This window comes from Callorhinchus milii, unplaced genomic scaffold, assembly GCF_018977255.1.
Source record: "Callorhinchus milii isolate IMCB2004 unplaced genomic scaffold, IMCB_Cmil_1.0 Scaffold1, whole genome shotgun sequence".
In the NCBI taxonomy this organism is placed as follows: Eukaryota; Metazoa; Chordata; class Chondrichthyes; order Chimaeriformes; family Callorhinchidae; genus Callorhinchus; species Callorhinchus milii.
The window spans coordinates 127,176,099-127,199,040 of NW_024704742.1; the positions used below are offsets into that span (position 1 = coordinate 127,176,099).

Below are 22,942 nucleotides of genomic sequence, written 5' to 3' on the forward strand. Positions count from 1 at the left end.
GGTCATTGTATTTTGTAATGCAGAGCAAAGATGGGTTATGCTACTAGCTTGGAGGTATATTAATCCTTGGGTATGTACAGACAGTGGGTGTGTGTGGTTGCCTCTTGTGGTTTCATGGGTAAATGCACCATGTGATATGGCATTGAGCCTGACAGACCAGGATTTAGCTGACGGCAATGGGATGCTGCAGTTGACCGCCCTCAGTTGGAAAGGGGAAACAGAAGAGTTTAATTCCTGGATGTGACTTGAGGATGGCCCCACTGATGGACTACATAGTTCACTTGGTTGCCACGCTAACTGTTTGGGTTGATGCAAAAAAAATGACTACTTTATGAGTTACTAGAGGGGAAAGGAAGGAGGAAAATTAAAAAAAGAAAAAAATACACGTGTTTTTTGTCCATTGCAAATTCAGATTTTTTTTGAAGTATTCTCTAATGGTTCTCCATATGTCCAGCGAGCATTATGTTTTGTAAGAAATAAAGTATTTTGTAAGAAATATACGGCTGAGCCCATTGTCATCGATTATTAGACATCTTTCGTTGTTTTACATTGCGCAATAACCAGGCGTGATCATTTTCTATTTTTATTTCCTCTCTAGTATTCTCGAAGAGGAATACCACAGGCGTTGTTAACACCAACACAGCAGCGATGTGCATCAAATCTACCCATGAACACAGTCATGCTATTTGTTCCACAACAGGAAGCATGGGTGATCGAAAGGATGGGACGTTTTCACAGAATACTGGATCCAGTAAGTTTTAGCATCAATCATAGAATCATAGAATTATACAGCACAGAAGGGGGCCATTCGGCTCATTGTGTCTGTGCCAGCTCTTTGAAAAGATCCCACTCCCCGCTCTCTCCCCAAGGTCCTGCAAACTTGTCTTCCCCAAATAATTATCTACTCTCTTAAAAGTTGTTATTGAATCGGCTTCCACCACCCTTTCAGACAATGCATTCCAGATCTGAACAACTTGCTCTGTGAAAAGAATTTTCCTCACCTCCCCACTGGTTCCTTTAACAACTATTTTAAATCAGTGTCCTTGGGTTACTGACCCACTCACCAGTAGAAATAGTTTCTCCTTGTTCACCCTATCGAATCCCCTCATAATTTTGAAAACTTCCATTAAGTCTCCTCTTAACCTTCGCTGCTCCAAGAAGAATAATCCTCGCTTCTCCAGCCTCTCCTGATAACCAAAGTCCCTCATTCCTGGTACCATCCTGGTAAACCTCCTTTGTACCCTCACATTTTTATTGAGTACCTGAGCTATAGAGAGAGGAAAGGTATAGAATTTAAATCCTAACCCCTTCTGAGTCTGCCTATCTCAGCTGAGACAACACTAGAGTTTCTACACTGAAACCTTGTTATACTGCAGTTGTTTGGATCCATAAAGTCCCAACCTGCACTACGGACGGTTCATCTGTCCGTGCTATAGCTGGCTGGCCGACTTCCTGCACACTGTCGGTTTCTGTGCATTAAAAAAAAGCACCAACTTTTGGTGATCAGGTGGCCACTGATATCACTTCCTGTTTTTGCTGCATTTGCACGTAACAAGAAGTAACATTGTCATCAACTTGGTGACCAAAACGCCAGCTATTTTAAAGCACAAGCAGACGAACTGGACCATGCACAGTGATTGGGTGCCACAGCCATGCTGCAAATGCGTTAAAGCTGAATTCACGCTTTAAACAGGACTGGACTGTCCCATTGGCTTCAATGACTAAAGTTGGGGTGGGATCAGTAAGCCAGAATTTATTTTTTTTGAAGTAATTATTACCCCCGGAATGGCTGATTTATGAGTCATCAGATCACTGCCAACGTCATTTTCTGTTTACTGCACTTGCCCAGCGTTTGAGTTTGTGTTGACGCACCTTCTCACACTGAATCAGGCATGGGAAGAAACTGATGTGATGACCATGCCGTTCAACACATTCTTAACCTACTTTGTAAAACTCTTAAAAGCCTCAATTTCTTAGTGATCTTTTCCAGTAGTTGGTTAATCTGTGATTGTAAAATAAAACGATTAGTGGTTTGTGGCCACATTTGTTGGATCTGTTTCCCATTAGTTCTGGTTTGTCATATATATTCTCATAGTTGGGTAAGTTTACAAGGTCTCCATTACGTGAATAACCTTAGGAATTTGTGGTGCTTGCCAATCCTTTTTTTTAAACTCCAGCTTTCAAGACCATTTTTGGAGAGGTTGAAATGTCAATTTACTGAAAGCAAAACCAAACCATGCTTGTTGAGTTTGCATGAATTACATGTTCCAAGCTAGAGAATATGGCAGTTAAAAACTAGTTCTTAGGAATATTTAATTTCTTGTTATAAATCAGTTTTATTTTTATCATTATTTTGGAGAACTATGTCAGCTTCACTGAACAGGGAATCTTACTATGATAATCTTGTTAGGAATGGTTAACGCTTACTATACTTTCCTTTCCAATCCCATCAAAGCCTGACAATTAGCTACTTATGTCTGAGGATGAAACCCCCAGGATAGGATTTATATATTCAATGAGTGGACAAGCATGAAAACTCCTATGTATTGCACCAGTTAAGCTAAACACTCTTAAGGCTTATGCTGGACGAAAGGCACTATCTAAATTCGAGTTGTTTTTGAGTCCAAATTTTCCATGTAATAATTGGGACACAAATTGTCATACTTTCTGTTTCTGTTACACACGAGAAGAGCAACATTTTTATATCGTGCTAGGAAGATAAAATGTGACAATGCTGAGCTTCGGACAAGTTGATTCCCGCACATCTCTTTAGCACCCCAGGACATTATCCTAAATGAAGAGCTGCATTTAAACACATGCTTTTGTTGCTCTAATGTGACCATAAATCTGTCTGTCACCAGTTGCTCTTGGTATTACAGTAGAGCACTGTAATAATTCGGAAGTTGGACCACCCAATAAATTCCCAACTAGTCTTATATTGGGACATGTTCACTGTGATGTCACCGATCATTTGACTGGTGACATCGTTGCACGTAGAAAGATGGTTGGCTTCCTGTATAAAACATGGCTGGCTTCCAGATCATGAGGTGGCTCCCAACCCTGCTTCACTTATAGCAAAGCACGTTACCACAGAGTTCTACTCTTTCATCTCAGTGAAACGCAATGATTCAATGGAATTGGAATCATACAACATTACAGCGCAGAAACAGGGTATTTGAGTGATCCGTCAAGTCCGCACTGATATTTGTCTTATCAAGAGCCACCAAGTCTAATCCCATTCTTCTGCTTGCTCCTCACACCTTTAATATTGGATAGTTAACAAAAAAATTCCTTTTATGGAGTCCCGCTTATAACATGGTGATTGGGATTGTAAAATCCTTACCTCTTATGCACCAGCTTATTCCCAGGCTTAAAAAAAGGTTGAATTTCAGGTCATCGGGTCGAGGTCAACATCAGTTCTTGTGCACTTAGTGTTCACAAAGCAGGAAGTGACATTAGTAGCGACCCAATGGCCTGGGCATTGACCCAGCAGGAGAGCTGGCTAGAAAATGTTCACACAGAATCTGTTAATTCTATTACCATGTATCTCCACAATAATGCACTTTATTGTGGCTCTGATTTGGTTATGAGTGCGCTGTGTTCTTTTTTACTTTTGCTGATTATCAGCACTCTTCCATTTCTTGCTGCAAGATCTGGAACCTGTCTAACATTCTGAGAGACATAATGCAAACTTTTGTATTTCTATTGCCTTTGCACAGGGCTTGAATTTCCTGATTCCAATTATAGATCGGATAAAATATGTGCAGAGCTTAAAGGAGATTGTTATTGATGTTCCAGAACAGTCTGCTGTCTCGCTAGGTAAGCACTGTGGTAAATTAAGATTCAATGTTGGACACTGAATTTGTCACATTCTTTTAAAGAGAATTTGCTTTCCCCAAAAAAACATAATGGATATGTTTTAATTTCACATCTGTAAAGTGCCCATAATTTAATGTTTGATTACAAACGAATAGATGTAAATACTGACTTCACTTGAAGATGTGTTGCTCACATTCATTTCAATAGAATTATGCTTATTGTAACTTTATTATTTCTATTTATTTTTTGCAGATAATGTGACTTTACAGATAGATGGTGTACTATATCTACGAATAGAGGACCCATATAAGGTAGTCTTGGTTTATATGAGGACCCATATAAGGTAGTGAATGTTTAAACTCTCTGTGTCTCACTTGTATGTGCTGCTACTAAAAATAATGCAGCATCAGGGCTGTGTGAACTGTTGTGGTATTTCCATTGTGTTTTTATAGAAGTTAAATAAACACATAGAATATTCCAGGACAAAAAAAGGCCATTCGACCCAATCTAGTCTGCCCTGGTGACTTCCTCTATATGCATAATTATGGCATAATTCTACTCCCTCATATGCTCTTCATACTTGCTAATGTTCCTTCTCTTCAAGTATCTATCTTACTCCCTTTCAAAATAATTGATTGACTCGGCTTCAACTTTGGTTTGCGACAGAGAATTCAACATGCTAACCACAAAATTTTGTGCACAAAATTTCAGTGTAGAGAATTGCAGATTTCATCTGGGTTGGCAGCAATGTAGTTCCTGTGCAGGCAAAACCAACTATCCCAGACCTACAGTTCAGAGGAAGAAAACTGCAAATAAATAAAGTCAAATTACTTGCAGCAGATTTCAAAGTTATGAGAAATTATCTTACTAAAGGAGTTATTTACAAATTTTGGTCAGACGAGTGTCTGACACATGTGGAAACCTATCACCATGCTTAAGTGTATCTAAACAACAACAAATTGCATTTATATAGTGCCTTTCACATCGGGAGGATGTCCCAAGGCACTGGACAATGAGGGTTTTGCACCTGAGCCGCAGGTTGGGGTCAGAAAGGGGTGGAGAGCAAGAGGGATGGAGGAGGTAAGGGGGCTTGACTGAAGGCATGGTCGAAGGTCTTGAGACAGACCTTGAAGGAGGCAAGGGAGAGGACGCAGCGGATGGGCTCCGGGAAGGAGACAAAATGAGCTCCATGCATCCCACTTATACTTGGAAATCCCAGAGATAATTATTGCAATGGAATACATACTCTCTTCCTGGAGATGCAGTGTGTGTGTTGGGGTTACTGCTGGAGTCTAACCAGCTAAAACCACAACATAACTTGCCATTGAGAGACCTGCCTGGCAAGGTTTCCCCCTGGCTGTACTGTCATCAACAGTGCCCTGGAATACTGCACACCTGCCTGGCTCAGGAACCAGACTGGAGACCGTCACAGAGGGTTATGTTCGATTCTGAATTCAAGGATTATTATTATTCCTTTGTCAAACATGTCACCTTGGAGCCAGTTCAGTTCCCAGGAGACCCCGCTTACCTCCCCCTCCACCAGGAGGATAGTCATAAATTGGTCATTTGACATCCGATAAGCACTAAATGAAGCCTGAGCTCTCACTGGGTGGAAGGCAGTACCAGGAATTCCCAAGTCAGAGTTTCCTGGTGCACAATACAGCTCAGCATGAAATGAGCGAGAAAGCATTGCCACCATCTTCATTGTAACAAGGATTTAAAAAGATGACGTTTTGCAACAGGTGACTGTAAATTAGGGCTATAACTACAGTGGAACATATAATCTGGGGAGGAAAGTATTTACTTAAAAGCAGTAATTGGCTGTAATTCAAGTATTAGAGTCGATTTAAAATGAGATTGATAGAAAATTGGTTTGTGTGTTCATTCATTCTTTGCTCACAGCAAATATTTGTTTGTTAAGTAGTCCCTTAACTGGAGTCATTTATATAAAACTTGACTTGTGGCCAGCACGTAATAAAATGTGGTTTAAGTACTTTTGCTTGAATGTTTTTTTAATTAATTAAAAAGTGCATGTTTAATAAAATGCAACGTATCCTGTGGAGAAATGGAAAGCTGGTCTCCGGCTGCATTCTTCAGTGCAGTACTTTCCCAAACTTGCCAGCAGCAAAGCCACCAAGTGACACTGTGTCATTATGCTACCAGTTGCTGTATCAAATTAAATGGTGTGATCCACTTGTGTGGCCGTATGTATGTTTGATATTTTACTGACTTTAAAACCTTCACAAAGTGTTAACATTAGTTTCATAAACATCTCTCCGTCAGACACTAAAGTCTGTAAAATGTGGATCTGTTCAGAATTATTCACAAATCTATTCACTCATAGAACCATATAACTTTACATCAGAGAAGAAGGCCATTCAGCTCATCTTGAAAGGGCAATTCAGTCCCGTTTATCTGGCTTTTCCCCATACTCCTTCAAGTTACTCCTTTTTAGATATCTATCTCATTCCCTTTGAGAGCTGCCTTGACCAATCCTCCCATCAGGGCACACTGCATCCTAGCAACCCTCTGTTAAATAAATAATAAAATCAAACCTCCTAATATTCTCTTTTGCTTTTTGGTAACTTTCTTGAATCATATATCTGGAGGGGAAAAAAGCTGCTTCAGTAACGTAACGTTTTGTTTGGAATTTCCACACTTAAGCAATTTTAAATTTAATTTTCGCTGCTGAATGTGCTACCAACCTTCTGTGCCACATTATAAATCTGTGTTAAACATTTTCTAATCAGACTTGCACTTCTTCCAAATTGGGGAAAAACTGGAAAGTGAACCTCCTTTGGCTGTGTGCCTCCAAAATACTCAAACAAGTTTGAAAGTTGTGGGGTATTTTCTATGATGGCTTCTGTTCAGAAATTTGGATATGCATCATTTGAAGAAATTATGTGACCATTTTGCACATACTCTAAACTCATGATAATTCAACCCTGTCTTAACTTGTGGAGTCCTGTAGCTCAGTGGTTAGAGCACTCGCTTTGCAAGTGAGAGACCTGAGTTCAATTCCAGGCAGGTCAGGGCGAAACCTTGGGCAAGTTTCCTTACTCCACACAGAGCCTAATAATAATCCCTCCAAAACCAAAAGCAATAATAAATTGGTCATTTTCAATCTACGACTGTTTGTGGGACATTGCTGTGCGCAATTGGCTGCCGCGTTCTCCCACAAATATGCAGTCAATTCACTTTACAGTGTGTTCTGTGAAGCGCTTTGGGACGTCCTCCCGACGTGAAAAGCGCTATATCAAAATGCAAGGATTATTATTATTATTTATTCATGTATTTATACATATGTCTAACTCACCACTCCTGATAACTTGTCACTGAGTCCTTTGCCCTTGGAGTGGCAAGTTATGAAGAGTTTACTGTTTGTGAATTTTAATGTGAGGCCACCTCTTCTTTCCCCATGTGCTGCTGGTAACAAATATATAGTTTTAAAAAATGAAATTGTTTGAGACAAATAAAATAAGAACATCTTGTGTTGATAGAGTTTAGCGCATGTTACATGTCTGTTCTATTGTCTGTGCAAACTCTGGACTATCCAGTGCTTTTCTCTGTGGTAGTGCCTTGACGTAGTTATATTAAATATCTATGATTTTTTTTTCCCTTCAGTCGAGTTATGGAGTTGAAGATCCTGAATACGCAGTGACTCAACTGGCGCAGACCACGATGAGATCTGAACTCGGAAAACTCACACTGGACAAAGTGTTTAGGGTAAAGCACTTTTCAGTTCAAATCATCTGATCCAGTCTTTTTTTGATCGTATATTTGCACATTAATGTCCAGTTCTGGATGCCAGCCTAGGGACGCATCTTACAGCTGTTTTATTCCAAAGTCAAGGGAATCCGCTCAGCTGCCTCTGCCACTGCATCTGCTATCCCCTCCCCATCTCCTCCTCCCACCCCGGCCCATGCCCATCCCTCCCTCCACACCTTTGAACCGTCTCTCCCTCCTCTCCCATCACCACCATAACCTGTATGAAACCTACCACCTGCTCCCTCGACCCCATCCCTTCCCCTCTCCTTACCTCCCAGCTCCACCTCCTTGCCCCTCTACTCACTGACATCGTATACCTCTCCCTGTCCTCTGGTACTGTTTCCATCCCATTAAAAACTGGCTGTCATCACCCTGGACCCTTCTCTACTCCCTAACTACCACCCCACCTCCAACCTCCCCTTCCTCTCCAAGGTTTATGGAATTCACTACACCAGAAGGCTGTAGATGCTCAGTCCTTAAACATTTTCAAGCTGAGACTGATAGATTTTTAAAAAATAGAGGGATTAGGGGATATGGGGATAGCGCAGGTAATTAGAGTTAGGTCAGAAGATCAGCCATGATCTTATTGAATGGCGGGGCAGGTTCGAGGGGCCGAATGGCCTACTCCTGCTCCTAGTTCTTATGTTCTTATGTTCTTATGCCTGGAACGAGATGTTGCTTCTCAGCTTCGCTCCTTCTTCTCTCGTCACTCCCTTCTCGAAACCCTCCAATCGGGTTTCCATGCCGCCCACAGCACAGAAACAGCCCTGGTCAAAGTGACAAATGACATTCTGTCCATCTGCGACCAAGGCTCCCTCTGCCTCCTCTTCCTCCTTCATATCTCTGCTGCTTTCGACACCATTGACCACTCTATCCTCATCCGCCGCCTCTCCTCTCACCTCAACCTCCACGGCGCTATCCTTGATTGGTTTAGATCGTACCTCTCACACCACGTCCAGTTCATCTCCTCAAACGGCTTCTCCTCTAGCCCCTGAACCGTCTCGTGCGGCATTCCTCAGGGTTCTGTCCTTGGTCCCCTCCTCTTCAGTATTTATATGCTCCCTGTTGATGACATCATCCGCATATGTATGCGGATGACACCCAACTCTATCTCTCTGCCTCCACCCTTGACTCCAGGACCACTGCTGTCCTGACAGAATGTCTGTCAGACATCAGGTCCTGGATGAGAGCAAACTTTCTTCAGTTGAATGTTAACAAGACGAGGCTCTCCTGCAGGTGCTGACAGCATCACCATCCATGGTTACAGACTCCACCTCACTAAGCCAGTCCGGAACCTTGGGGTCCGGTTTGTCCCTCAACTATCCTTTCTACCCCACATCTGTGCCATGAACCATTCTGCCTTCCCCCACTTCCGCAACGTTGCCCGGCTCACACCGCAGGGCACCAAAACCCTCATACGTGCTTTACATCAAGGCTCGACTATGCAAACTCCTTGCTTATCGCCTCCCCAACTCCTCCCTCCATTGGCTGCAGATCATCCAGAACTCTGCAGTCCGTGTCCTCTCCCGCACCATGTTCCCTGACCCTATCACCCTCATCCCCGCCCGACTCCACTGGCTTCCCATCACACAGAGTACACAGTTCAAGATCCTGGTCCTCACATTCAAAGCCCTCCACGGTCTTGCTCCCCCCTACCTCTGCAACCTCCTAAACCCCTACCATCCTGTTCAATCCCTCCGCTCAGCGGGCTCCGGCCTGCTTCACGTACCCCACCTTGCTCGCCCCACTATCAGCGCGTGGGCCATCCGACAATCTGCCCCCACCCTCTGGAACTTCATCCCGCAGTCCCTCCGTCTTGCCCTCCCTCGCCACCTTCTAGACCCATGTCAAGACCCTTTTCTTTAACCGTGGTTTTGATCTTCCTGCTTCCCCCCACCCCCTGCCCTCCACCTTCCCCCTCCCCGACCCCCATCTCTGGTCCGTAACTCTGTGTCCAGCGCCTTGGGATGGCCTCCCGATGTGAAAGGCGCTATACAAATGTAATTTTGTTGTTGTTATGGTTATAACTGACGGCCATGAATGATTCCCTGGTGTCAGGTGGAGTCCCTCAATAGGTCATCTACCCTGGTCTGAAACACAACAATGAAATTAAATTTGTCTCCAACAAAGATTAGAAGATTATTATATGTTATATTAGTGTTACACAGATATAGAGGGCAATCCTTCATTTAGTTTGCTATAAAAATATCTGAAAGTAGAAGGAAAGCTACGGAAGATTAAACATTACCTGATTTGTTCCTCTGTTCTTGGACCAATCCAGTGACTTCACTGATGATGAAGAAGAGTTGGAGGCATCTCAGACCAGTTCTGTTTAGTGTAACTGGTTAGTGTAACTGAGATCCACTCAAATCCATTGAAGGTCAGAACCAGCTAATTATTTTGTGAAGCACAATTTCAAGAGGTTTAGTTGCTCGACTCCATATAAACACCCCAGACCAGGACAAAGCTTCCAACCTGTTAAACTAAATGGAGCACCTCCTGCACCCACCTGGCTCCTCCTTGTTAGTGATGCCACTGGAGCAGCCTAGGAATGTCGGAGATGACACCCCAAACAATGTTAAAACAAAACTGCAGCAAAGAAGATCAATTAAGAATGTCGGAGTATAATAATAATAATCCTTGCATTTTATATAACACCTAATCACGTCTTCTAGACATCTCAAAACGCTTCACAGAATATACAGTAAAATGAATTGACTGTATATTTTGAGGTGAAATAGTCAGTAGACTGACTAATATAGGCATAGAGTGTTTAATGTTTAGTACATCAAATGTATCCAATTGTGCAGGAACCAAACCCCTGACATCCATGGAGCTTGGCAATCAGCTTCTGGCTCGTGCGACGTGGCTTTGGGCTGCCTGTAATACGTTCCCAAAGATTTTGTTTAGTAAATTGCTGCTATTCCTCTAACAGGTCATAATTATTCTCAGGGATCATATATTCTGTACAAAATGATTCTTTTCAGTTGTAAATTAAGTTGGTAATTTGTGTAACCCAGTGTGTGCCAATGTTGTTGCGATAAAATACATCTGATTGGATCTTCCAATCCTTGTTTTACGACAAGTGGAAATACTGAAATGTAATTCTGGTCTCGGTTTATGAGCTGTTCATTTTGAGAAATGAATTGGATGAAAAAACATCATCTGAGACAGCAAGAGACACTTTACTCAAGTGACATTATCGTTTCACTGCCAGCCCAGGCCTGCACTTGAACAGAAAGTTATATTTGACCCAAGATTCAAATAAAGATTTTCCTGATGTCTGATTTAAGAGTTGTACTTTTACCACAGCCCAAAAATGTAGAGTCCTGGAGCATATTGGTTAGAGCCGTCTCCTCACAAGCGAGAAGACCCGGGTTCGATTCCCGGCAGGGCGAAACCTTCGGCACGTTTCATTAATCCACACGCAGTAAGCAAGAACCCGATTGTTAGTTGATTCGTGGATTATCCGGGGATAATAATTTCCTTACAATTTTTTTTAATAATAATAATAATTTGTTCACTCACTCATTCCACAGCTGTGCGCAATTGGCTGCCATGTTTCTCCCACAAAATATACAGTCAGTTCGCTTTGAAACAGTGTGACAAAGCACTATATCAAATGCAAGATTATTATTAAAAAACTTCTTTTGTCAGTTTTGCTTCATCTGTATTCCAGAGATTGCTGTGGGTCATAGTTAACTTTTCACACAGGCTGAGTTATTGTAATGCAGTTCTTTTCTGTAGACTCAATTTACACAACCTTTGTCTCCAGTGAACTCACCTTCAGCAAATAAACCTTGACAGTTTTACTTTTATTATAGTTTCAGAAGTGCAAAGGCTATGCCTAATACATGGTACTACACAGCTTTCTATAAAAGTTCCTAAAGGATCCCGATCCTCAGTTCGGGTCCGAAACTCTGTCTGTCCAGCGCCTTGGGACCCTCCCGACTTGAAAGGTGCTATACAATTGTAATTTTGTTGTTGTTGTTGTTAAAGGGTTTTTATTATGCTTGAGAAGCAGATTCCAGGAATCCTCATCCACTGCCTCCTTTCACCTCAACCTTCACGGCTCTGTCCTTGATTGGTTCAGACCGTACCTCTCACACCGCCTCCACTTCATCTACAAAAACGGCTTCTCCTCTAGACCGCGGACCCTCTCGTGTGGCGTTCCTCAGGGCTTTGCCCTTGGTCCCCTCCTCTTCAATATCTACATGCTCCCTCTTGCTGACATCATCTGCAGACATGGGGTCAACTTCCACATGTATGCGGATGACACCCAACTGTACCTCTCTGCCTCCACTCTTGATTCCAGAACTACTGCTGTCCTGACATAATGTTTGTCAGACATCAAGTCCTGGATGAGAGCAAACTTTCTTCAGTTGAATGTCAACAAGACCAAGTCTCACCTGATTGGCTCCTGTCAACGCCTCCACACCTCAGGCGCTGACAGCATCACCATCTATGATTGCACACTCCACCTCACTAAGCCAGTCCAGAATCTTGGCGTCTTGTTTGACCCTCAACTATCCTTTCTACCCCACATCTGCGCCACGATCCACTCTGCCTTCCCCCACCTCTCCAACATCGCCGAGCTCCGCTACTGTCTCACACTGCAGGCCACCAAAACCCTCATACGTGCTTTACATCAACTATGCAAACTCCTTGCTTGTCGGCCTCCCCAACTCCTCCCTCCATTGGCTGCAGGTCATCCAGAACTCTGCAGTCCGTGTCCTCTCCCGCACCATGTTCCGTGACCCTATCACCCTCATCCTCGCCCGACTCCACTGGCTTCCCATCACACAGAGGACACAGTTCAAGATTCTGGTCCTCACCTTGAAAGCCCTCCTTGGTCTTGCTCCACCCTACCTCTGTGACCTAACTCCCTTCCATCCTGCTCGCTCCCTCCGCTCACCGGGCTCCGGCCTGTTTCACATCCCCGCCTCGCTCGGCCCACTATCAGCGGGCAGGCCTTCTACCGCTCCTCCCCCCACCCTCTGGAACTCCATCCCGCAGTCCCTCCGTCTTGCCCCCTCCCTTGCCTCCTTCAAGACCCTCCTCTTCGACCGTGCTTTCGGTCACCCTACTTCACCCCCCTCCCCTTCCCCCGCCCTCCACCCACCCCGACCCCCAGCTCAGGTCCGAAACTCTTGACTGTCCAGCGCCTTGGGACGTCCTCCCGACGTGAAAGGCGCAATACAAATGTAATTGTTGTTGTTGGTATGTGGATATGTGTACAATATGCTTGTGGGTTTGCTTTTTTTTTAAACTTATACATTCCAAGTTGTGTCAAGATGTTTGTAATGTGGTGGATTTTAAACTGATATTTGACTTAATGATTTTTATCACAGTGTGAAAATAGACATCTGTGTCAATTGCTTAGCCTTATGTAAATATATTAAAGAGCAAACCACTAGTTTTAGGTACCAAGATTATATAAGGAGACTTGGTCATAGTACACTCCATTAGGAGCAGGAACTCAACCTGTTAGCTGCAGTTTGTCATCCCTTTTGTTGCACCACAACTTGTTGTGCCACAGTTTGTTCTTCTATTGCTAATATTGCACCTGTTGGCAGTAAACAGGATCTGCTATCCAGATCATGTGTATCCACTACCTTTCAAAACCAAGCCAAGGAGCAAAAACTCAATCGGAAATAAAAATACTACAAGACATAATATTGAAAGAGCAGTAAAAAGAAGCTGGATTGCGTGACAGAGGTAAACGTATCTAGGGTTTTGTTTTGCGTGCTGAGACAGAATTGCATTTCTTGCATTCATTTTATTTTGTTCGCCACTTCTTATTCAGCAGGGAACAAGTGCCTGTTGTCTTATCACTGACACAGGCATAAACTATCTCCCAGATCTACATCAGAGCTGCTTACTTGGAGAGTAAACCCTTATTCCTTACCATTATTTTTAATTTGACATTGAAATCAAAATAGAAATGGAATTTTAGCAAAACATCTATTGGAAGGTTATGTGTGGACAATGAATCTGCCTGGTTTTACAATGCATTCAATTTTAGCATTTTAAGTTAAAAGTTAATATAGTCATCTTCATTATTTAATATTAATTTTAACCTCTTTAAAATATTTGTTGTATCCTCTTTCTTGAAGGGGAAATACTTGCTGATGCCCTTTTGGAATTGAGCTTATCCCACTACCTGTGAGACATTCATGTCAGTTTACTTTGTTATATCCTGCGAAATATTTGTCTCTAAAGGACTGTGTTATTGATTGAAAGAGAAACATATGGTTGAACGCTCCAAGACACTACCTCCGTGAAGGGTACTATATAAATGCAAGATGTTGTTTTAGTTTTTGCCTTAGTTTTCCATTAATCTTTGAGCACTGACTCTCCAATTGATTTGCAGGAAAGAGAAGTACTGAATATGAATATGGTGACTCAAATAAATCAAGCAGCAGATATGTGGGGGATCCGGTGCTTGCGATATGAAATTAAGGACATCCATGTTCCACCTAAAGTGAAGGAGGCCATGCAAATGCAGGTATATGTGGATGTTTATGTGTGTCATTTTCTTTGGTGGAAAGCAAATTGACTTGCACAGTATTTTGACTGCAAAGGGTTCTAAGCAGGGATGGCCAGTCATACAGTATATCTAGTGGTTGATGGTGTGCTATCATTTACTGAGTGGAGTCCTGTAGCTCAGTGGTTTGAGCACTCACCCCGCAAACCAGAGACCTGGATTTGAAAACATTGCGCAAGTTTCCTTTCTCCACACACCTCTGTTTACCTTGCAGTCATTCGGAACCCGGTTGTTAGTAGATTGGCGGATCGCTTTTCTGGGGATAATAATTCCTTCAAAAATAATAATAATAAATTGGACACTCAATCCACGACTGTTTGTGGGACACTGCTGTGCGCAATTGGCTGTCTCGTTTCGCCTACAGAGTATACACTCAATTCACTTTACACTATATTCTGTGAAGCTCTTTGAGATATCTCGAAGACGTGATAAATGCAAAGATTATTATTGTCATTCTCTTTATATATTATGTTAATCACTTTGCTGGTAGAAACAGGTACTCTCTCCTTGAATTCTGTCTCAATCCTCTCCTGAAAGTACTATTTTAGGATTTGGTTCCATAGACATTGGCAATTCTCTCATATCATAGAATCATAGAATTATACAGCACAGAAGGAGGCCATTCAGCCCATCGTGTCTGTGCCTCTGCTCTTTGAAAAGAACTATCCAAATCAATCCCACTCACCCGCTCTCTCTCCATAGCCCTGCAAACTTGTCCTCCCCAATAATTATCTATTTCTCTCTTAAAAGTTGTTATTGAATCGGCTTCCACCACCCTTTCAGTAATGCATTCCAGATCCAAACAACTCGCTGTGTAAAAAAAATTCTCCTCAGCTTCCCTCTGTTTCTTTTAACAACTATTTTAAATAGGTGTCCTCGGGTTACCGACCCATCCGCCAGTGGAAATAGTTTCTCTTTGTTCACCCTATCGAATTCCCTCATAATTTTGAAAACTTCTATTAAGTCTCCTCTTAACCTTCTCTGCTCCAAGGAGAATAATCCCAGCTTCTCTAACCTCCCCTGATAACTGAAGTCCCTCATTCCTGGTACCATCCTGGTAAATCTCCTTTGCACCCTCTCCAATACCCTGATGTCCTTCCTAAAGTGTGGTGCCCAGAACTGAACACAGTACTTGTCCATATCTTGCCCAATACCTTGCTCGAGGCCCCATTTTTCATGTGTGAACCTAGGCAGCTGAGTTTATTTAATCTCCTCCCTGGCTCGGAGAAAGGAGGCCAATTAGAGCATTTCAACTCTATTTCTAAGGACTGGAAAACAAGTGGTTTCTCTTACTAGGGTAGGCCAGGCTGAGATCAATGACAAACCAATTGTTCGGTCTTCCCATTATGAAATGGCTGCACAAATAAAATGTGACTTTTTTTAAAATTTTCCGTATAATGCTAGTTCATTTTCTTCATTGTTCGTACTTTGTCCAATTGCTGTGCTGAGAAGGAAAATTGGGTGATCTGCTCCCAAGGTTTTCTAATGGCTCTCTAGAAGTAGTCACTTGGAGCTGCAGGAAAACAGCGTGAGGTGATGCATCTGACAATTTGCTTTACTTTCCCGCTGAGGAAATGTCTACACTTGCACTAGCAGCTCACATCAGAGCTCCTCGTCTATATGAGAAAATGCGAATACAGGCTTACGCGCATCCCACCATCCTTCGGTGCAGTTCATTAAAGCTCCAAGGTACAGTGCCACCTACTGGGACGTATCATTTAATACAACAGATTCCAACTAAATGTGGGTTGCTTTATTTTTTAAACTATATTTGCAGCTGTATTAATGTTGATCTGGTTTAATGTCACAGAATGAACGTAGTTTATTCAGCAGCTGTTTGTGGGATACTGCTGGATGCAATTGACTGCCGCATTTCACCCACAAAATATACAATCAATTCACTTCACAATATATTCTGTGAAGCACTTTGAGAGATCTCGAAGACGTAATAAGGCGCTATATCAAATGCAAGGATTATTATTATTATTAATATAGCTTCATCATTTCAGGTTGAAGCTGAAAGAAGAAAGCGAGCCACGGTGTTGGAATCTGAAGGGACCAGAGAATCTCAGATCAATGTTGCTGAAGGAAAGAAGCAAGCTCGAATTTTAGCTTCTGAAGCAGAAAAGGCAGAACAGATCAATCAAGCTGCAGGTTGGATTTTCACTGTGGACTATTTGTTTTAATTATGTCATTCACGCTTCACAAAGTTAGTTCTACTTAGAAAATCAAAGGTTCTGCTTAGGTGGCTTACCATATCCCAAATGTTCTATGAGTAATTTAAATTGCATTTTTTTAAAGTCCGTTTAATTTTCTCCTCTCCTGGAATCACTGAGTTCTGTTGGAGTCAGGTGCTACATGTGCTAGTTATCCTCGGGTGCCTGAATATTGACAGGTCACGCAAATGTGTGAACCTCCTTGGCCTATCTCAGACTTACTGAACCTGTGCGTAACCTAGGTGTCAGGTTTGATTCCCAGTTGTCTCACCTACCCCATATCCGATGCCTGACCAAGACTGCTTTCCTCCACCTCCGGCACATTGGGTGATCTGCTTCCACCATACTTCACACCCAACCATACTTCACACACAATCCTGCCGAAACCCTTATCCGTGCATTTGGAGTCCTGTAGCTCAGTGGTTAGAGCACTCGCTTTGCAAGCGAGAGACCTGAGTTCAATTCCAGGCAGAGGGCGAAACCTTGGGCAAGTTTCCTTACTCCACACAGAGCCTAATAATAATCCCTCCAAAACCAAAAACAATAATAAATTGGTCATTTTCAATCTACGACTGTTTGTGGGACATTGCTGTGCGCAATTGGCTGCCGCGTTCGCCCACAAATATACAGTCAATTCACTTTACAGTATGTTCTGTGAAGCGCTTTGGGACGTCCTCCCGACGTGAAAAGCGCTATATCAAATGCAAGAATTATTATTATTATTTGTCACCTCCCACCTCGGCTATTCCAATGCTCTCCTCGCCAGTCTCCAGAGCTTCACCATTCATAAAATGCAACTAATCCAAAACTCTGGTGCCTGTGTCCTCACCCGCACAAAAATCTGTATCCCCATCATTCCAGTCCTTGCCAGGCTCAAGTGGCTTGCCTGTGGCACTATTTTAACAGGACTATTGTGGCACTATTTTAACTCAGTGCAACAAGTTATAGCAACCTGGCCAGTATTCTTCTCGCATCAAAAATCACCAAAGAATAAATCCCCATTTTAAATTGTTATTAAATTTGTGATCATTTGTGGGAGGTAGGTGAAATGTTTGTTGACATAAACAATATTCACTACAAAGCAGCCTGCGTTTTTGTAAGACACTATATATCAAAATATTTATTGTTTTCCAAGGCTATAATCTGTTATATTTATAACCTGTTGCAGTGAGTTTGATGTTTGTAAATGAGAAAGGCTCAAAACAGAGATGAAAGCCATGTAACACTGTAACTCAGGTGGACGCTTTATTTATTCGATGAATGTTAAGCTCAAGGTTCAAAGTTGTTCTGGAATATGATCTACTGATATTACAAGTTTGTGCAATCCAACCAATTGCTTTGAAGCAATGTAATGATAATAATAAAATGTCCAATTGAACTGTTACTGTTGGTTATTGCAACTTTGGAAAGTCTTAGGTATCCTATCATCTATGCTGCCCTTAAGCAGTTCAGAACGTGACACATGTCTGCAACTGCCAGGATGGTGGATGACGAACTGGATGGACCTTGGTCTTGCATTTATTCCGATCCGTCCCTTAAAAGTATCTGTAATGGAATTACTTAAGCTTTTACGATAAAATTGCTGATATCCAAGTTATTATGATGCTGGCAAACTGATGACCCACAAGTCGGAATTTTTTTTGTGTGGGCAAATACACCATGATACCAGCTATCATGCCTTCTTATAATTGGGGAGTATAAGAGGCTCACTGTGGTTACCTTAAAATCCACTACATGGACTGCTGCTGATTGACATGTTGTGGGTTTATAATTTGAATTTTTTTAATACACATAATTGTGTGGTTTTTTTAGCTAAACAAAATTCAGTCAATAGACTCTTGGTCACTAGGTTACATTGATATATACCGAGCCACGTGGTAATATTTTACACAGTCAAAATTTGGGCCATTGATGTTAGGCAACTTGAACGAAATTGATTGAAGCAAAATGGGGGTGACATAAGGGATTAGAAGTGAGTCAATTCCTCACTCATGGAATAGTTGTATGTCATGTTTTTTCTTTGTAACAAGTCAGATTTTGATTTCATTACTCAATTCAGTCGGAAATTCAGCAACAGCATTGGCATTTCATGTTGTACGCTATAGTCAATAGGCACTTCTTTGAATCTTACTGTTTATAGAGCTTAGATTGATAAACTATGAAATTGCTTCAGGTATATTTAAAATCAAGGCTTGTGTCACCTGGTTGCTTTGTGACCTATCCTGTGTTTTTCCAACCCATTTAAATGTTTTTGATGTCCTCCACTATGGTCCTTGGTCTTTCATTTCAATAATAAAAAACCTGCTCTTTCGTCTGTGGTAACTTTTCTAAACTCGATCTAACTTTCCCAACCAAATTAATTTCATTTGTACGTATTAATAAGAAGTCATTAGTGTAAAAAGGCACCGAATGTGTTTGTGCTTTAGACATAAATTGTTTGCGACTTAATTCAATCTGTCTTATCATTGACTATTTATTTGTTTACAGGTGAGGCCAGTGCAGTCATAGCAAAAGCAAATGCTAAAGCACAAGCCATTGAAATGCTTTCTCAAGTCCTTTCACAGCAGGTAATCATCAGTGAATCTGTGATGTGACATGAAGTAAATTATACTTTTATGTTTTTTACAAAGAACTGACTAGGATTCGCTTTTCATTTTTCTCTCCCTCTGACTGACAGCATGGAGGTCAAGCAGCATCGTTGACTGTGGCAGAACAGTATGTGTCTGCCTTTGGGAATATGGCCAAACAGAGCAATACAATTATTCTTCCTTCAAACACAAGTGACATTACTAGCATGGTGACCCAGGTAAGATGTATTCTGACCTATTCTCGGCCTAAGATTTAGACTAACCACAATCCTTCTGAACGTTCTCGTGAGTCAATGGTCATAAGAACGGTGGAGCTGTATCAGAGACCATTGAAAGCTTGAGCCAACCTTTTCATTGCTCAGCGTAATTTACAAAGTCAAAAAGGAAATATGCAAAACCAATTAAAAAAAAATTCACAAATACATTTGATGCATTTTAAATGTTGTGATGGTAAGCCTGCCCTGTCTGTCTATGGGACGCCATTGAAGTGGGATAAGACTACTTAAAGGTAGTTGTTATCTCTTCACTTTGCCCATGTTCAAAATGATGACAGTGGTAAGAGTTGTAAGACTTGTGTTAACTGCTGAAAATTATTCGCCCTGTGCAAAACATATATTATATTGTGGTAGAATTGCGATGCTCATCCATCATTCACGTCAGCTAAGGAATGTTGCTGTTTTTCAGAATAATATCTCATCCTCAAAAATAATTTCTTATTGAATTTAAGTTTTGTAGCTTTCTTTGTAGTAAGATGCACGATGGTGTACATATTGTTATGCATAGATTTCTGTGTGTGCAGCATTGTATTTTGTCGGTGTCTTGATCTATCTGAACACTAGTCTGTCTTTATTGTATGTGTGCAGGCCATGGGAATTTATAACAGCCTTACCAAAAAGCCATTATTGAAAGAAAAGGCAGAGGCAATTGATGTGGATAAATCACAGCTAATCAGTGGAAGGCGAACATTTCCTTCTGACACCTAGTGGTTTGAAATTTCTACCGAAGGATGGATGACGTATTGTAACCTCCAGATTCTGACGATTTCCAAGTTCAAGAAATGCATGCATGTCATGCTCATACCAGAACATTTTTGTATTCTTGAAAGAGCTTTTTGTTGTTTGGGTGCTTGTCACAGATTTTCCAGCTGTATCATGGAAATATGAAAAAAAANCCTGTCTGAAATAATGGGATTAGTATATTCCCTGGAGGGTGAAATCAAAGTTTAATTGATGCTCTTCACTGAAAATAATTGTTACATGAATTTTTTAGCCGGTATTATTTTTATTAAGAACACATTCACGTCGCTTTTGCTGAAGACATTGAACGGCTTTAGCAAATTTGTAACCAGTTAGTCTGGTCCCAGTGTGAGATCTTTAACCTCAGTAAGAAAATAAATACAATGGAATAGCAACAAACAAATGAATCTTGTGATCAGTATATCCCTGAGAGAAAATTTCGTGACAAAATTGGGGGTGAAAGAACTTTGATTTTTAAAGCAAAGCAATGAAAAAGCTGAATGAATATACTGTTACAAATAAGATATTTCATACATGTTTCCTGTGGTTTGTTCACTAGAAATCAAATTGGTAAGGAAATTGGAGGAAATAAAAACCATTATGAAAGACGACCAAGTTAATCTATTAATTTGACCTGAATTAGAAAATCGTTGCGTACAATTTGGTTGACAGTTTTCAACCAGTATTGTCCTCTCAATTTTGCAATTATGTGTTTGCCCGTTAACCCAGTATTTAATGACACTGCATAGATTGGTCCGATATGGGTTTGATGTCCGTGATCCATAATCCCAACAAGTTACCTGTTTCTTCAGTGCTGTATATTTGGAAGCATTATTCAGTGCTGCTTTCCCACAAGGAGTAAGTTGGCAAATTGGCAGCTGTGCACCTCGGGAGCCATTTGCTAGCATCCTGTACGTCTGCTCAGCTGGCTCTGGCCTCCTGTTCGTCCCTTGGCCCATCCGCTCCGCCATCGGTGGCCGTGCCTTCAGCCACTACACCCCGAAACTCTGGAATTCAATCTCTCCTCTTTTCAAAAAAAAATCCCACTATATCCTCACACACCAAACTGATGTCTCATAGGGATAAGAGAGTGTGAAGTTGGCACCAATTTAGGAAAGAACATCCATAAGTGATGAATGATTCACATTCTGAACCACCAATTTTGGTTGTAAGAGCCCAAGGTAGAGAATGGTTTTCTTTGTTGCACAGTCTGATCCTATCCATTAGTCTGTCACTGATAGAAGTTGAACAGACAGCTTTCATCTGTCATTGGTGACTGATGGTTCAGACTCGACTTGGTATTTTAAAAGCTCTGGTTTAAGTTATATGATGAATAATCACAACAGGAAATGGTGGACAGTCGAAAAAAAACAGAAGCACTATACGATCTAGACTGATGTGACTGTACCATCTTTCTGCATTATTGTTAAAACTTTTAATACGTAGTTTATGTACCTAGAGTGAAATAGCCATATAGATTGGATGCTAGGTTTTGTCCTTGGACTATGCTGGAGTGGCAATTGGCTTCAGTACCTCTCATCTTGTCTAGGCTGAGAGAAACGGTCAATCCTGAACGTTACCAAAGGATTCCTGCTGGAAATCCTGTGTGGGTATTGGGTTCTTCCTCCCTCCTCAACCCAGTGACCCTCAAACTCACACTTAAGCAAGTCTATGGAGTGCTGTATTCCTGTATACATCTGCATAAATCACCACTTCAGAAGAAAACAGAAGGGAAAATTAGAAAAAATGTTTATTGCCATCTGCTTTATTCCAAACTATATTTATCCAGTTCACCATTCTGCTGGAGTGAGTAACGGTGCTATTCAAAATACAGGGAGGGTGAAACATTTGTTGTATTCATTACAGATTTCCCACTCCTGAAATCCTTCCTGTGTGCTTCAGGCTGAAGTCAAGGGTAAGAGGGGTGTCTGAAAAACTCTTTATATGAGTACCTTTTATCCAAAGAATGAAGCATCCAGACGATTGAATTTTGCAAATGTGTCAAACTAGTTAGTCATATGCAGCAGTTTGTGTGAAATACTTTGGGACTACACCCATGTGGTTGATTCCCCAATGTGCTTCTTTACATTTGCAGCATTAAGCTCAAATAAACTGATAGCAGTGCAGTGGAGTAATAACATAAGTGCAAATTCACTGAGCCTTGATGCGGATTTTGAAAACTGCATAAAAATGAGGCTTCTTTGTGGTGCTTGCAAATAGCTTTTTCTGTGCTGCAAACACATGTGACATTGATGACCTTAGCCTTGAAGTGGAACTTTTGTCAGGTTTGTATTTGTTGATATAAGATGTGTTAAATTAAGCAACGTGGCAGAACAGGTTACCACTGAACTGCACTCATCGTGCGGTTAAGTGCACACAAGTTGTTGCAGTTCTTCAAGCAGCAAGTTCCTAACCTTTATCTGTGCTGTCAGCAGCAGCCACTGACCAAAGGCCACCCAATTTTACCAACACTTTTGATAAAAGTGTAAAGAGTGCGAAAAAGGAGCAGCTGTAAACAGATACCCAAAAGAAGAAGAAAAATGAAAGAAGAATCTTATGGTGTCCCTGGAAAAACAGGAACATTGTTCTCAGTGAAGCTGGAAAATAGTGAACAATCGTTGAGAAATTGTCAGTGTTAATATGAGAGGGCACAACAATACTGATGACCCTGTTTGGCAAATGTAATTTTGTTGCTGTTGTTTGGCAAAGCCATGTTTGCAAAGAATGGGTCTCACGATGCTTGATGTATTTCTTGATTCTTGACTTTGGAACATATTATATTTCCTGAAGGCTTTGATCGCAGGGTTTGTGACTTTTCTAAAGGTCATATTGCACCACATTGCAGGAACTGTTTTCTTAAAATGTTGACGGGAGACTGGCTCCTGTCACCCCCCCTGCAGAAAAACTTTCAGATCCATGATGACCTTCAAATCTCTTTATCCGCCTATCCCATCTTACCTCTGTAATCTCTTCCAACACTATTCTCCT

At 41.5% G+C, this 22,942-nt stretch overlaps 2 protein-coding genes across 2 annotated transcripts in view; both read left to right on the forward strand.

Annotated features, from left to right (window-relative positions):
- Window positions 1–596: 596 nt before the first annotated feature.
- Window positions 597–20,347, forward strand: stoml2 (stomatin (EPB72)-like 2; the record flags this gene model as incomplete). Its single annotated transcript, NM_001292723.1, is given in 9 exon segments — window positions 597–751; window positions 3,720–3,819; window positions 4,072–4,130; window positions 7,444–7,545; window positions 13,961–14,095; window positions 16,144–16,288; window positions 18,838–18,917; window positions 19,028–19,156; window positions 19,802–20,347. Coding segments are annotated over 9 exon segments (1,025 nt in total), but the record flags the coding sequence as incomplete, so codon positions are not given.
- A 2,147-nt stretch (window positions 20,348–22,494) lies between these two features.
- pigo (phosphatidylinositol glycan anchor biosynthesis, class O) overlaps window positions 22,495–22,942 on the forward strand; it is a 21,063-nt gene continuing 20,615 nt past the window's right edge. The window contains exon 1 of the mRNA XM_042331886.1: window positions 22,495–22,582. Within this exon, the coding sequence (XP_042187820.1) occupies window positions 22,495–22,582 (88 nt within the window). The remainder of the gene's footprint in view (window positions 22,583–22,942) is intronic.